Consider the following 14,961-nt stretch of genomic DNA (forward strand, 5'->3'; position numbering starts at 1 on the left):
AGGGGCACTTTACCACTTAACTACATCCCCGCTCCTTTGTGAGTCAGGGTCTCCCTAAGTTGCTGAGGGTTTTGCCAAGTTGTCGAGACTGACTTTGAACCTTCTTCAGTCTCCCAAGTTGCTGAAATTATAGGCATGCGCCACCATGCCTGGAAAAACTTTTTAAATGATTAAAAAGTCAAACTTAAAAATCAGACTCTTATGTCAAAAAGTATTAGATTTTCAAGACTTAATAGAATCAATCACATCATCCTTGAGAAGAATTTATACGGTTAACAAAATCTACTTTAAAATACTGGAAAAAAGATACACAAAAGAATCTTCAGGGGGCTGGGGCTGTGGCTGTGGCTCAGAGGTAGTGCACTTGCCTGACATGTGTGAGGTACTGGGTTCAATTCTCATTACCACATATAAATAAATAAATAAAATAAAAGTCTATCAACATCTAAAAAAATTTTAAAAAAGAATTTTCAAACAGTGATGAGTTTAGAAGTGTGAAAAAATCCTAATGATCAGCTTTCAAATTTTTAAGTATAAAAGACAAAAAAAAAAAGGACAAAGTCAATAGACAGTAAAGAGAAGAAATCCTCAATTCTTTCTTCTACATCCTTTCTCAAGAAAGAAATTTTTTAACTCAGTTGTTTAAAACAACTACAGAGGAAAGACAACCTTATTATATATTATTTCACAGTTCTTAAATATGTTTTAACTTGATTTCTGAAAAGTATTTAGCTCTTAGAGGACAGGGGATAGGTCAAGACTACCACAGTTTCTGGAACATAGTATTTCCTAAAAACAGATTTCTACTGTATGCTATGGTTGGAAGGAAAGCAGGAAAATACTACTGTGTACAAAGTATATGTAGGCAGTTTGATAGCTGATAAAATAATTTTATAAAAGGAATTCCTATCAACAAATGAAAGAAATGTTGTAATATTCTTCATCATAGGTTCTGCATTTCACATTTACTTGTTAAATATTCTGGATAGGCAAAGATAACTATAAAAAAATCTAAATCTTAAGTCATTAAGCCACACATGGGTAGTATTTATTCATCACAGCATAATTCAGTGCTGACCCTGAATAAATACAGATAAGTAAAATTAGATGATAAATAAGAATTCAAAATTATCACAAATGACTTTGTATTATAAAGACAAGTTTCTGGTTGAGTCATTAATTTCCAACTATTAAGTCAAAATATCATCCACATGACAAAAATAGGAAACAAAGAAATCAAGTAGCATGATTGTTAGATAATCTTGATAATACAAATGTTACACTTCTAATAAAACATTCTTTGATCATGCCAAAAAGCAATTATATACCTAATACAATTTTTAAAAAACCCAGGATAATTAAAGATGTTGGACAAACATGAAAAATAACTAGAAGAAACATGAGTATTAAGGAAAAATGCCACCCTTGACCCTCCTGCTGAAAGCAAACCAGAAAACAACCCATATGTACAAAGTAGGACAAAAGGAATAATTTAAAACAATTTTTAACAAAGTGAATTTAGTGATCAATGTTCTTTTGTAGGTCAAATAACATGTAAAAAGTCATACCTGAATAATAAGAGTGACATTTATATGTCAAAACTTAAGACATTTACCAAAATCATACCTTGCCCTAAATATTATATCAGAAAAATATAAAAATTAAGAAAATACTCTATCTCTAAATCCAAAATATGACAAGCTATTTGAAAAACAGTGAGAAAAACATTAAAACTCACCTCATAAGGTGTGGCCAAATTACTTGTTTTTTATTATTAAATAAACTGCTTTAATTAAACAATATCAATTAAAATATATAAAGAATTTAACTTAAAGAACCTTAAGAAATGAAAGAAAAGCTGTGGGGCTGTGGCTTTAGTAGAATAAACAGACTTGTATTTATAAAGAATGAATGTATAGTCACTGCTTAAAATCAAATTAAGATGTTTTAAAAGTTGCCTCATTTACATGTAAATCAAAACAATTTAACATTGAAGCCAATACTGGCAAAAACAATAACAATTTAACATATTCTTCAAACTAATAGTTAATAATAAGATTTACTATCAATTGATTCTGTATTATTCACCAGGCACTGGTTAAGTGTTTTGTATGCATTTAATCATAGTAACAGTCACAGAATATAGTTAACTTCATTGTTTTTACCTGTCAAATGAAACTTGGGTTTAGAGGGCAATTCATGTGATGGCCCATGGTCAACATTTCAATATTATCAATCTAATTCTGCAATATACCTTCTTAATCTATTTGCCATGCTACCTTCAGTCATCATTTTCTCAATTAACAACTATTTACTAAATCTAATACAGGAAAATTTGTAAACTATGCATTAAATCCCTTTTAGTACTAAATATATAGAATTAAGTGCCTTGGTAAGAATTTATTACACAAAAAACATTTCAGGATTAGAAATAATTAATAATCTGACAAGTTATCAGACAATTTAGCCACATTCATAATGACTTGTGGTACTGAAATAAACAAGAGCATTTCAACTACTATTAAATATATCAGTGAATCCAGTAAGTTCTGTAGCTACCAAGTAACTCTTCATTAACATCAATCTTTAATTCCTCCTGGAAAATGATACATTTTCCAAATACTTTGTAATAAAGAATATTTACCTGATGGTTCTAACATTCTTGGTTCAGGTTCATCCAATTGTAGAAGCTCATCAAGAGCTAACTTTGCTGCATTGGATCTAGACTCCTTTTTATTTTGTCCCAGTCCAGTCTTATATTGAATACCATCCACAACAGCACAAAAAGCAAAATATGGTCCCATAACATTACCTAGAAAAAGAACACAGAATGACTGCTACAGTAACTCACAGTACCCTCCTGCAAATAATGTTTGTATTTAAAAAAAACATTCTAGTAAAAATATCCTGTAAAATTTAGTCTAAAACACCAACCATTCTTTTTATTTGGCCAATAAGGGTTTACAACAGAGATAGATGGGCCCATAAACTAGTTTAGAGAATTCAAGAAGCTAGGTTGGCTCCAGATCCAGAGTGAACAACACCACAACTTTAGAATACATGTCAAGCATGGAATGACAGGAATGTCACGCCTGGCAATGGTAATCACTCAAATATCTACTGAACAACCAATGAGAGATACACTGTAGAGACTTCTGTTAATATCACTCTTTTTAAAATTGTTAATACAAGGGGAATTTCTCCCACCTTTAGATTACTCTGATACTTTGATAAGCTCCAGAAACAAGGAATCCCTTTGAAGAAAACTTATGAACATTTCAGGGCATAATGGTAAACAGCTCAATCTACTAGAGCTCAGGGAAGGCTGAGGGTGGGAAACCAGGAGAAAAATCCCAAAATACAATAACGAAGATATCCTAAAGAATTAAACTTGATGTCCAATCCTCCAAAATTTCTAGGATTATTTTTACACTTTTACTTAATGTTCATATTTGCCTAATGAAAACAAAATGGAATTATCTCTTAAAATCACAGATCAATAATTTCTGTTTCAAGTTTTACTTACTGGTATTAGAAACTTTAGGAGCCTAAATCGCTAGTCTTTAGTTATGGATGGCTAGATACAATGACTATGCACATAAATCCAGTATCTTATTTCCTCACGTACAATCACATTACATTAACTGTTTATTTTTTTGGTACAGGGGATTGAACACAGGGGCTCTTAACCACTGAGCCATATCTCCAATCCCTTTTATATTTTATTTCGAGAAAAAATCTTGCTAAGTAACTTAGGGCCTTGCAAAATTGCTGAAGCTGGCTTTGAATTCATGATCCTCCTGCCTCAGCCTCGAGAACCATTAAGATCGCAGGCTTGTGCAACCACACCTGGCACATTGTTTTTAAATTTTGCATTAAGGCTTTATCAGGAACTCCTGAGGGCAACTGAGTGAATTGTTTTCCCTCATCTAAGACCTCAATTTCCCGAATTTTTTCCTCTATAATCACCTGTGTTTCAGTTCAAATTTACCAAACCACACAGCATTCTGTATATTTAACAAGTGGCCCAGATGCTTCGTACAAAGGAGATATTATTACACACCAAATCTTTTAATGTGCATTCTGTGTCAAATGCTGAGTCTATCAGTGTCACCTGTTTATAACCCAGGTTCTCAAATTTTACCATGAATCTAAATTACATATAGAGCTTGCTAAAAATATTGATACTCTGGTATCAACACCAAACCTACAGAATCATACTTCAAACAAAAAAAGAACCCATTGGCAATCAATAGGTCACGTTTTTGAGTTATTCTTCCTAGAAAACAACTGATCCATTTGTCTTTCTTACAATGACCAATGGGTTACATTTTCCAGGGACAGTCTGAGAATAATGCAAGAAAACATTAAGTTACACAGAGATTAAGCCCATTTTTTAATAATATAGAATGTGGTGTTTTCTCAATGTATCTATTTGTTACCCAAGGTTACTGGCATAGCATCACATCAGTATCCATTTACTGGAAAGATTTTCTAGCACCATAATAACCAGACAACTTTGCACTTGCCTGTTGTTACAGTCTCCTTAAGGTCAAGCTGAACCCGCTGCATTTGTGCAAATTGGTGCAAGGCCGATACAGGATTTATCTCTCCACGTTTGTATTTCATTATAAATTCCTTAGGTATTTTTTTTGGAGGCAGGACAGGATGTGAAATAGATGAAAGACCTTTGGAAAGTAATGGTTCTGGAAAATTACCTAAAAATAGATGTTTACATGGTCAATTTGGTTAAAATATAAAAGTGAGCAAAAGCATAAAATCCTCCTCAAAAATGGAAGATACACAATCACATTTTTTTTGTTTCTACTGTATAGTTTTGGCACACATGACAAGCACAATCTATTATATCTTTTGACATACCTAAAACCATTTTGAAAAAAGAAATGTTACCATGTTAATACTGAAAATGCATGGAATTTTAGTGATGTCAAGGTCTTCAGAGGCTATGCCTTTTTTTAAAGATGATGTCACTAAGGCTTAGAATGGAGAAAGATCCAGATCTGTGGGGAGTACAACCCAGTTTCTGGGTCTCATCCACTATTTTATACTGCCTGTCATATTCAAACAGTACAACAAATTTGAATTTGAATCAAATTCCACTTAATTTTTCAAGTATAAGCCCTTGCTTTATATTTAACACTTGGCTAAGTGATTTCTGGAATACAAACTAGTGTAAATCCAGTCCTTTACCCAAAGCCTCACATCAAAAAGACAATGACACGCTTGAAATGGTTTAGCGCAGTCAAGGCAGTAATGAGTAGTTAAGGGAGAGACCGGGAAAGCTTCTTCAGGCTTCCTAGAGGCTGGGAATCAGCTTAGAGGCTCCAGGTGGGACTCAGCTGCAGAGAAATGTCTACACCTAGCATCCAGGGCACACTCAAATCAGAGGCTCAAGGGAACTTATTCGCCATCCCAGAACCTAAGAACTGGAGCACGATTACAAATGAAGAAGTCCTACCGGTCACTTGTGTAACCTTGGATGCCATACTCGACAAGCTGCAGCTGTCCGAGGAGTATAGTGTGGCTGTGGTCACAGTCTGGGCTGATGGCTGAACTGGCAAATTCTTTTTCAGCATCTGAGCAAAACTAGGGACCCTGGAATTCTGAAACCAGTCATTATTGCCAGACGTTTTCTCACCTACAAACCATGAGAAAATTGGAAGGGGAAGAAAAAAGTAAAATACTGTGAAGCCGAAATACTCTGGGAGAGCCCCCAAACCCTAGTTTCCACAAATGCCTTTTCACACACTCCCATGACCACAGCCAACCCTCTTCAGACTGCTCGTGCGTTTCAGCAGGCGCTGACCCCTTGCTTCCCAGGAGAGAGGGGACATGGGGCCGAGGGGACATGGGGCCGAGGCGACCCCCACCCGGGGATGTGGGGCACAGGAAGCAAAGCCGCCCGCTGAGGACTCGATCATGGGGCTGCGGGGACACGGGAGGACGCCGCCCGCGCAGGCCGCAAGTCCCCAGAGCTGCGGGGACACCAAGGGGCACCGCAAACTATAGGACTGCGATAACTGCGAGGGGCACCGCCCGCAAATTCCAGGGCTGGGGGTCCTGGGGTCCCCGGGGACGCCGCCCACGCAGGCCGCAAACCCCGGGCTGCGGGGACTCCGGGGACGCCGCCCGCGCAGGGACACCAGCAAGGCCGGGCAGCAGCGCACGGCCCCTCTCTGCCGACGCCACCCACCGAGGCCGTCCTCCCCGCCGCCCTCTGGGCTGGACCCCGCGGGCAGGCGCGCGGCCAGGGGCAGACCCAGCCGCAGGCCCGGAGCTCGCCGGCTACCGCCCGCTGCCGCCATGGCGTCCTTCTTGGCGTCGACCCTCGCCTCAGGCCGCTCTGCGCCCGTGCACGCGGCTGCCGCAGCCGCGTCTTTCAAAGCCGCCGCACGCCCCTGCGGGCCCGGGTCTGCGCCCCCGTGACCCGCTCGTCCAATCACCAACGGTCCCCGCGGCCCGCCCCCGCTTGCGCCTGCGCAGTGTGGCCGCATCGCGCCTGACCCGGGCTGCGGTGAGGCCTGGGTCGACGGCCGGAGTCGTCGACTGCCTGCAGCTGCCGGCGGACCGCTGCCCCTGCGCAGCACGCCGCGTCTCCACCTGGGCCTTCTTGCTCGGGGCGCCGGGGCGGCCCGCCGTCTCCCAGCTGCGGCAGAGCGGGCGCCCGGGCCGGCGTGGCCTCCGCGGCCTCCGCAGCTCGCGCTGTGCCGTCGAACTCGCCGTGGCCGCGCTGGGGGCGCCGGCGGGCGGAGGGCGGCCGTGAAGGCGGCGCGGATGGCCCGAGCGGCCGGGGCCACGTGGGGGCAGGTACAAGGCCAGCGGCCGCCTCGACGTGGGGTGGCAAACCCGGTGTGGGTTTAATTCTTTGAGGGGGCTTTCCTTGAAGGGGCCGAGACTGTTCGGTAGTGCAGACCGCCTGTGTCCGCGGGTGCCAGGGACGAATCCCGGGAATCCCCTGACGTTGCTCCGGACTCGGGGCCATTGTCGTGAGGTGCCCACGACGGCGAACCTCCGCCTCTTCCCCAGGCCTCGCCGGGCACGGGGGCTGCGGTGGGTGCCAGCGGCCCTGTCGTGCTCCGGTCACTCATCCTGGGTGGGCAGGGCTACCGGGTCAGGCAGGCCAAGGCCAGCTGGTGCGGGTTCCCGGATTCGGTGCTAGAGCACGGGCCGGGACAGACGGGACGCCGAGTGCTGTGGTCAGTTCCTCGTTGTCACGATGACAGTCGATGGCCACGGCGTCGCGGAGCTGGCTTGCGTGGTCCCACAGGAGGACTAACAGCGCTGAGCTGAAGCCAGGGACAGAGAAGCAGAGGTTTCTCTGTGGCGATTTTCTCGGGCAAGGCTGATGATGGGTGACCAGGTGACGGGTCAGGCTACCGTTGTGTCCATTCCTGGGGGTCTCCTTTCCTGAGTGTTGGATGAGGGTGTTTCATCTGGTGAGGTCCATGAGCTCCCGGTCTGAGGTTCCTGACCTGCTGGGTACAGGTGCTCCTGGTTTGGTTTGGTAAGTTGGCCTCAATGAGTGGTCGGTTGTGCCTTGAGATGGTGCTGCGCCGATGGCCTTTTGCTTGTACAGACAAGGTTAAAGTCCTTGTGCCTTGGCGCCTGTATTCAAGGTGGAGTGACTTATAGCAAACTAGTGCTTCTCAAAGTGGAACTTGGGGTTAGGCACAGCCTGAAAACCAGCGATACACACCACAGAGCAGCTCCAAGTAGGCACAGCTTACTCTCCACTACCATCTACTATTTAGGTGGAGAAGTTTTCTCAAGGGTTAAATTTATTCTTAAAATCAAAGGAAGGAAAAGGACAATAAAATTGGTAGTTTACCTCATTGTAGCAAAAACTCACATCCATCCATAAATACATGCTGAAATTGGAAAAAATTCCATCCCTTCCATTATGGAATGCATTTTCAATAAAAGTGTATTTTCCTTTAGTGATTATCAATATGTGTTGATTACATTGCTTTGATCAAATGCCCATTAATAATTATAATTCAGATTTTTTCTTAACATTTAGAGACTAGGTTAAGGGAATTAAAAGTTTAAGTGTTCCCAAGAAGTATAAAGATGATGCTAAGTAAAAAGAGATGTGATTACATTAGGATCAACTGTGAGAGGAAACCTGAAATGGAAGTAGAAACTCAAGGGGTTAAAGAAGTAAGGTCAAAATTATGTAAATGTAATTTTGAAAAACTTTAGGTTTATGGAGCAGTTGTGAAGATGGCTGAGTTCATCTCCTAAGTTATCTTATATAACATGGGACATTTGTTAAAACTAAGAAATCACATTGGTATACCACCACTAACTGGATTTCACATGTTTTTCACTAACATCCTTAGTTGACAGCATTCAGGTGACCACATTGCATTCTTTAATTTCTTGTAGTCTGAGGCAGTTTTTCAGTTTTCCCTTGTTTTTCACCACCTACATTTTATGAGTACTGCTCAGTTATTTCATAGACTAGTCCTCATTTATTCCACAATATTTAATATGTATCTTTATCTAGCCAGGAGGCTGGAAGCTGGGAGTACAGGGTTAAAAGAGCCTTGATTTTACTGGTAGTAGTAGTACTTATTACTTTGGTTAGTAAATGGCCGGCTTTTTGTTTGGGCCACAGTGCTCACCAGCTCATGCAGGCCCTGCTCCCCAGACCCCAGCATACCACATACCTACTGGAGGGGCCTTTTTTCTGTTTTATTTCAGCACAATTAGCACGTCAAGTTTAGCACATGAAGGTTGGAGAGAGATGGCATATTTGGAGGACAGTTTTTAAAATACGCTTAAAATTGAGACTGGGTCGGATGATCCACAATTTGGAGAAATCCCCAGTGAGTTAACATATAAAAGGAAAAACAATACTGTTCAATTTTTTAAGGTATGTCAGTGTGATTTAAATGATTCATGTTTCAGGATTACTCTGAACATTGCTTATGTACTGGTTTCGGTAAGAAGACCTCAGATTTGATACCATATAAACATCACTATTACCAACTGAGTACATGAAAGTCCACCAGATTCTGAATACTTGCTTCCAAATATTTCTGAATACTGATGTCAGTGTAGCCTCACATTGAATGGCCCAAACTACAGGTGGTCTGCAACATTTGACAACTTGCACTATAGTGCTCTCATCTTTCATCTTGATGGGACTCCTCCTTACCCTTAGCCAGGAAAATGCAGGGAATTGGACATGATGGTGAATTCATTAGTACACGCCATTGTCTTTAACCAAGTTGCACAAGCCAGAAATCTAGGTGTAAGGCTGTAGAAAGGTGGTAAAGGGTACTAAGCCAAAGGGAAAGGCGGGGCTCCATTCTGCTGGCCAAGTCCTGTGTCTTGGGAGAGGCTTCCTTAGTCTGAGGAATGGGTGCTCTTCCTGAGATTAATCTAGTTAATATAAATTTTCTGGCCATGTCCACAAATTATCCTTTCTTTCCCCGCTCCCATTCCCTCAGGTAGTTCTGTTGGCCATTTCCACAAGTCCTGAATGTGTCCATTTCTTGCCATTTCCATGGTGACCACTCTCATCCAAGCAACTGTCATTTTTGATGGGACTTGTACAATAGTCAGCTAACAGGTCTCCTGCTTCCCACTCTTGTTTCTCTAACCAACCATAACCCATTTTCCATTTTTCTTTCAGAAGAACTAATAAAAATTACATTACTTAGATCTAAGAAGTGGATGAAGATACAAATAATGTGTACCAGAGTGTTAGATTGTGGTTTATGTGGGTTTGGGGAGTTAGCACTGTTAGGCTTGGCTGTTCATTTATTTCCCATTTACTAATTTATCCAATTATTATACTGATTAGTATGGCCACCTTTTATTCTTTATGCTTTTTAAATATCACTTTGTTCCAAAAAAACGCCTCCCCAAATCTGGTAGGTTATGTGAAAGCTTTTCCACAAGACACCAGCTGAGCAAGATGTTGGAACATGAGTGCAAAACTTTTCCTGGTTTTGATGTTCAGCTCTGATCTAAATAAGTAGACAAAATTCCCTAAAGTCAGACTTGAGTACTGACCAACTGAGGATGATTCTAAGCCTGAAACCCCGAAAGAAAAAATTAGAAAGTTTCTTTAATGAATTCAGTGAGATTGGTGAGTATTAGCTCTTGGTGAGCAGAGGAGCAGAGGTCACAGGGAATCTGGGCATGGCACTATCATCTCATAGGGCACTATCATCTCATAGAAAATGCCCAGTCGGGCTGGGGATGTGGCTTAAGCGGTAGTGTGCTTGCCTGGCATGCGTGTGGCCAGGGTTCGATCCTCAACACCACATGCAAACAAAGATGTTATGTCCACCAAAAACCAAAAAATAAATATTAAAAAGTTAAAAAAAAAAAAAGAAAATGCCCAGTCCACCTAAGTGGCTGGGTTTTTCTTTTAGAATGTTAATAGGCAACAGTCCATAGTGAAGATGGAGAAGTGATTTAAAAGCAGTTCTGTGAAACTGGTTCACGGATCGAGATACTCCAGGACCTATTCAGAGTTCTTTGACAAGTACAGAAATCAGGAGTATGCCTTAGAAATTTTTATAGCAAATTGATAGTCTACTGTTGAACCTGATAATAAAAATTTGAGCTTGTATTATATTTTTTCATTTTGAATAATTCTTAATTATATTTTACAAGATATGGCAGTATGTAAAAACGTGGATGTGTAACCTATGTGATTCTGCAATCTGTATTTGGGGTAAAAATGGGAGTTCATAACCCACTTGAATCAAATGTATGAAATATGATATGTCAAGAGCTTTGTAATGTTTTGAACAACCAATTAAAAAAAATTTAAAAGATTATTGCTTTATGTCAGATTTAAGTTTTAAAAATGGTTGTTCACTACAGATTGCAAACTATAGGTCTCTAGTGAACCTAAAAGCACAAGTTTTACATATAGGAACATTACATTATGGAAATTTTACAGATGATATGGATGTATCATGCGATTCACTGCAATAAAACAAGGTACATGATACTCAAAAAATAATTTTAATGACCTACCTGAAAACTATAATCTACACAGCTTGGGTCTATGTTGCTTTTTGCATTTAAGAGTAAATCTTAAGGGGCTGGGGCTATGGCTCAGTGGTAGTGCACTTGCCTGGTATGTGTGAGGCACTGGGTTCGAGTCTCAGCATATAAGTAAATAAAGGTCTATCAACAACTAAAATAAAATATTTAAAACAAAGAGTAAACCATACTATTCCGCTGAGTGGATGTGCCAGTATTTAACCTGTATTCTTGAAGGACATTTGAATAGTTTCCAGCCATTTATTACAAAGAATATTGCTATATACTAAATATTCTTGTATAATCATTTCACACATATGAAAGTGTATCCAGAGAGACTGCTTTTATTAGGAGATGACATGCTTTTGTGGTGCTACCTGCTGTCCTTCAGAGGGGTTGTACCAAATTATATTCCCAACAGCACTGAACAAATGTGCTGGTTGTCTCAAAGCTTTATCCATCAGAGTCATAGGTCTTTTGAATAAAGATTTTATTATTTTTTATTTGGTGCTGGGGATTGAAACCAAGAACCTCAAATATGCTAAGTATGTGCTGTATCACTGAGCTACACCTCAACCCAATAGGTTTATTTAGAATTGCTCTTCTGTTTATAGCACTTTTAACAGGAAGTGCCAGATACAGGATAAATTTATATTATATTTTGGTGACCATACCAATAATATTGAAAGCCATAGAAAATTATCATTTAGAACTACTGGCATTCTGTTTATCTTTGAAGCAGAGAATTAAAACCTAAAAATGATACTGAGGGTACTAATTTCTTTAACCTCTAGTTTGTTTTATGAAGTAACTTTCTGGCAGTGTTTTCTTACACCCTAGTTCTAAGAACCGCTTCTCTGGTGAGCTTGATGAATGAAGTATGCTGGGGTGAGCAGGGAGGATGCAGACAGTAATATGATACAGCATAAAGAATACAGAATCAGGGGCTGATTCTAGGGCTTCAGTTATAGTTGTTACCAAATGGCTGAGAGTCCAACCTTTGAGTCTTAATTCCTCAACTCATGCTTACTAGACGTGTACTCTTGCCAAGCACCTTTGCTCCTCTGGAGTTTGTTCTAATCTGTCAGAAGTAATACTGTCCTGTCTGTCTGTGCAAGGGTATTCTTGAGCCGTTCCCTGGCTCTGTGTTCTGCAGTTCTACCATGTACTCAATTTTTAAAATATCTTTATTTTATTTATTTTTATGTGGTGCCAAGGATTGAAGCCAGCGCCTCGCATGTGCTAGGTGAGTGCTCTACCGCTGAGCCACATCCCCGGTCCCCCATTTACCCAATCTTAAAACTGCACTGACTTAGCTAGAGTTCCAACCAACCTGAATTATGGTCACTATAGCTATCTTTGAGTGATTGGATATTGCCACTCTTTTTTAAATTATACGTGTACACCATACATGTATGTACGTTACATATAACACTGCCTCCATATGCATAAAAGAATACATACAAACATATGTCAGGAGCATAGTATGATAATATCTGTGAGCAGCTGGCTCTCACCCATTACTGGAACAGCAGCTGCTGTCTCTGAAGCCTCTGTTGGGCCCTGACAACTTCTTCCTTGAGCTACTTACTATTAATCAGTCACCTATAAAAATATTTGATGACTGTGACACAGGATGGACCTCTATTAATGATAAACTATGAAAGGTGAGAAAGATCCCCAAACAGTTATAGACTGAAACCATTATTGTGACTTTATTACAATAATTACAAACAATATTTTAGTGGTAAACATCATAACACAATTACTCAAACTATATACATATAGATATTTATACAAGTCTACATTAAAAAAAGAAAAAGGAATTAATGTCCTCCCATCACATTATCAACAAGAATTTTTTTCTAAAAGTTATGGCCAATAACAAGAGAATTCACAGTTATTCTGCAAATATTTTAAGGATGCAGGAATCATATTGCACATAATACAATTATAACTCCTAATGATCAAATTTATATATTTTAATCTAGTTCATCACAATATTTACATTATCATGCAATAATACTTCACTGTACACAGAATGGTGGAACTAGAATAAACATTAACCTGCAAACTTTTAATACAATGGCCACAAAATTAGAATTATTTCAAAGTTATAATTTAAATTAAAAAACACTCCAGTGTAGCAAAACTTAATGGACACACTCAAATCTTTTCATGGATCAAGTTACTCTCCTAGTGTTCTTCTTTGTCTTTTCCTTTCTTTTCCTTTTCGTCCTGTAGTGCAGTGCCAAGCTTTTTGATAAGAACAGACAGAACCTTGTCCAGTGGGTCCATGACTCCTCTCTGAAGCCATTTAGGAATGGTTGTCCTGGCATGATGAAAGCCCAATTTTTGAAGAATGTAATCAACACCTACTGGATCAATCTTTCTTCCAGTCCAAGAAATTAATCTAAAATAATTATAAATGATATTTGTTAAGGGATAAAATGCCCTAACATAGTCCTGATGGCAGGTCCAAGAACATCACTGACCCTCCCTAATATACTCAGGGCATTTGAATAATTGAGCCCATAATTCCTGTACTTACTGTTAAGATCTGTAAACAAGTCAAGATGGCGTCTGACATTTTGCCAGAGGGAGTGGTTTGTGAAGTAATGCCAGCGAACCATTAAGTGTGGAGATTCCTTATTGGTTGACTGCTGTATCTAGTTTATGTTAATGGCTCCCACTCCTGCTGTATCAATCTACACAAGTACCCCCCCCCCCCCCGTTAGTTTGCTGCAGCCTGACTGCAGCACTTACTTTAATATTAGCATTTTAAAATAATGTAGGTGTACAATCCTTCATTGCCTACTATAGCAGACAATAGTGTTCTCAGTCATTTTAAAAAGTGCCTTGGGTTAAAGGTTTCACAAGCTTATCATGACAAGGCAAAAAGGCACAACTTACTGAGTGCCATGTGCACAGTGGTTTCCCCATGCCCGGTACTGCCCTCCACTGTGTGGAGAACATGATAGTTGCCTCTGAGTGGTGAGACACTCACTGAAAGAGCTTGCAGAGGAACTGCATAGTGCAGTTCAGTGCCCTCCTCCCTGCTTTTCTCTTGAAAACCACTGGTTTTAGTCATTTTCTCTCTGTTCTAGGTTTTTCAAGGACAGCCCCTAATAGACAGGTTAGCCCCAGGTCTTGGGTGCTTTCTTGGCGAGGTAAGTACATAGATCTGCTGACTATACAAATCCAAGGCACCCCTACCCCACCCCACTCGGGGAGTTCTGCATCATTGAAGCCTTGGAGGCAAGTTCATCCTTGACTCTGCAGTAGAAAGCCACTTGCTGGCAGATATCCAGCAGTGGCTTTCCACTGTTTCCGGCTCCATCAGCACCACAACTGACCTTTTGTTTCCAACCATGCTCCCCCACTATCTCAGTTGGCCCTGAGCTCCAGTGGTGGATAGCAAGCAAAGATCTCCTGAAACTCAAACTGTTACAAGCATTTTGCACTAATTAACTCATTTAACCAGTGTGACCACCCTGCTGAGGTTAGAGAGGAAATGAACAAAGAGAGGAGAGGATAGGTTTTTGTCCCTAGATCATTCCATTACTATGCTGAGCTTACAGCAGAGCTGTTAAGCATGTTCAATACCACTATAAAAAATTACTTAATTATTGTTAGTTTATTTAAAAAAGAATATGGCAACTATTTTTATAGTGTCTTGAAAATTCATATATAATCTATTTAAATACACTCTAAAATATAGTCAATTATCAATTACATTATATATTTAGACTTGCAAATAAAACCAGATTTTTCAGATAGTTTTTTGTACTAGGACTTTTGCAAAATTTCAATATGTTCCTGCATGTACAGTTTGGAGCTGGAATGTTCCCCAAAGGCTCGTGTTTTTAAAGGGTTGGTCCCCAGTGCAGCAGTGTCTGTCTCTGCTTCCCGACTGACATGGGGGGA

The 14,961-nt window shown here is 40.3% G+C and overlaps 2 protein-coding genes across 4 annotated transcripts in view; both read right to left on the reverse strand.

Annotated features, from left to right (window-relative positions):
* Positions 1–6,455, reverse strand: part of Adad1 (adenosine deaminase domain containing 1) — a 37,199-nt gene extending 30,744 nt beyond the window's left edge. For 2 of the 3 annotated variants that reach the window (XM_040293341.2, XM_013363438.3), the window contains exons 1-4: positions 6,215–6,454; positions 5,480–5,659; positions 4,530–4,718; positions 2,645–2,812 (exon numbers count right to left, since the gene is read on the reverse strand). In XM_040293341.2, coding sequence (XP_040149275.2) covers positions 2,645–2,812; positions 4,530–4,718; positions 5,480–5,659; positions 6,215–6,326 — 649 coding nt within the window. In that variant the 5' untranslated portion in view covers positions 6,327–6,454. Of the gene's footprint in view, positions 1–2,644; positions 2,813–4,529; positions 4,719–5,479; positions 5,660–6,214 lie in introns of all 3 variants that reach the window. The other variant, XM_078022154.1, reaches the window with a different exon arrangement.
* A 6,267-nt stretch (positions 6,456–12,722) lies between these two features.
* The window catches only part of Bltp1 (bridge-like lipid transfer protein family member 1), a 197,207-nt gene continuing 194,968 nt past the window's right edge, over positions 12,723–14,961 (reverse strand). The window contains exon 88 of the mRNA XM_078022155.1: positions 12,723–13,447. Coding sequence (XP_077878281.1) covers positions 13,231–13,447 — 217 coding nt within the window. The 3' untranslated portion in view covers positions 12,723–13,230. The remainder of the gene's footprint in view (positions 13,448–14,961) is intronic.

Source organism: Ictidomys tridecemlineatus, chromosome 9, assembly GCF_052094955.1.
Source record: "Ictidomys tridecemlineatus isolate mIctTri1 chromosome 9, mIctTri1.hap1, whole genome shotgun sequence".
NCBI classification, from domain to species: domain Eukaryota; kingdom Metazoa; phylum Chordata; class Mammalia; order Rodentia; family Sciuridae; genus Ictidomys; species Ictidomys tridecemlineatus.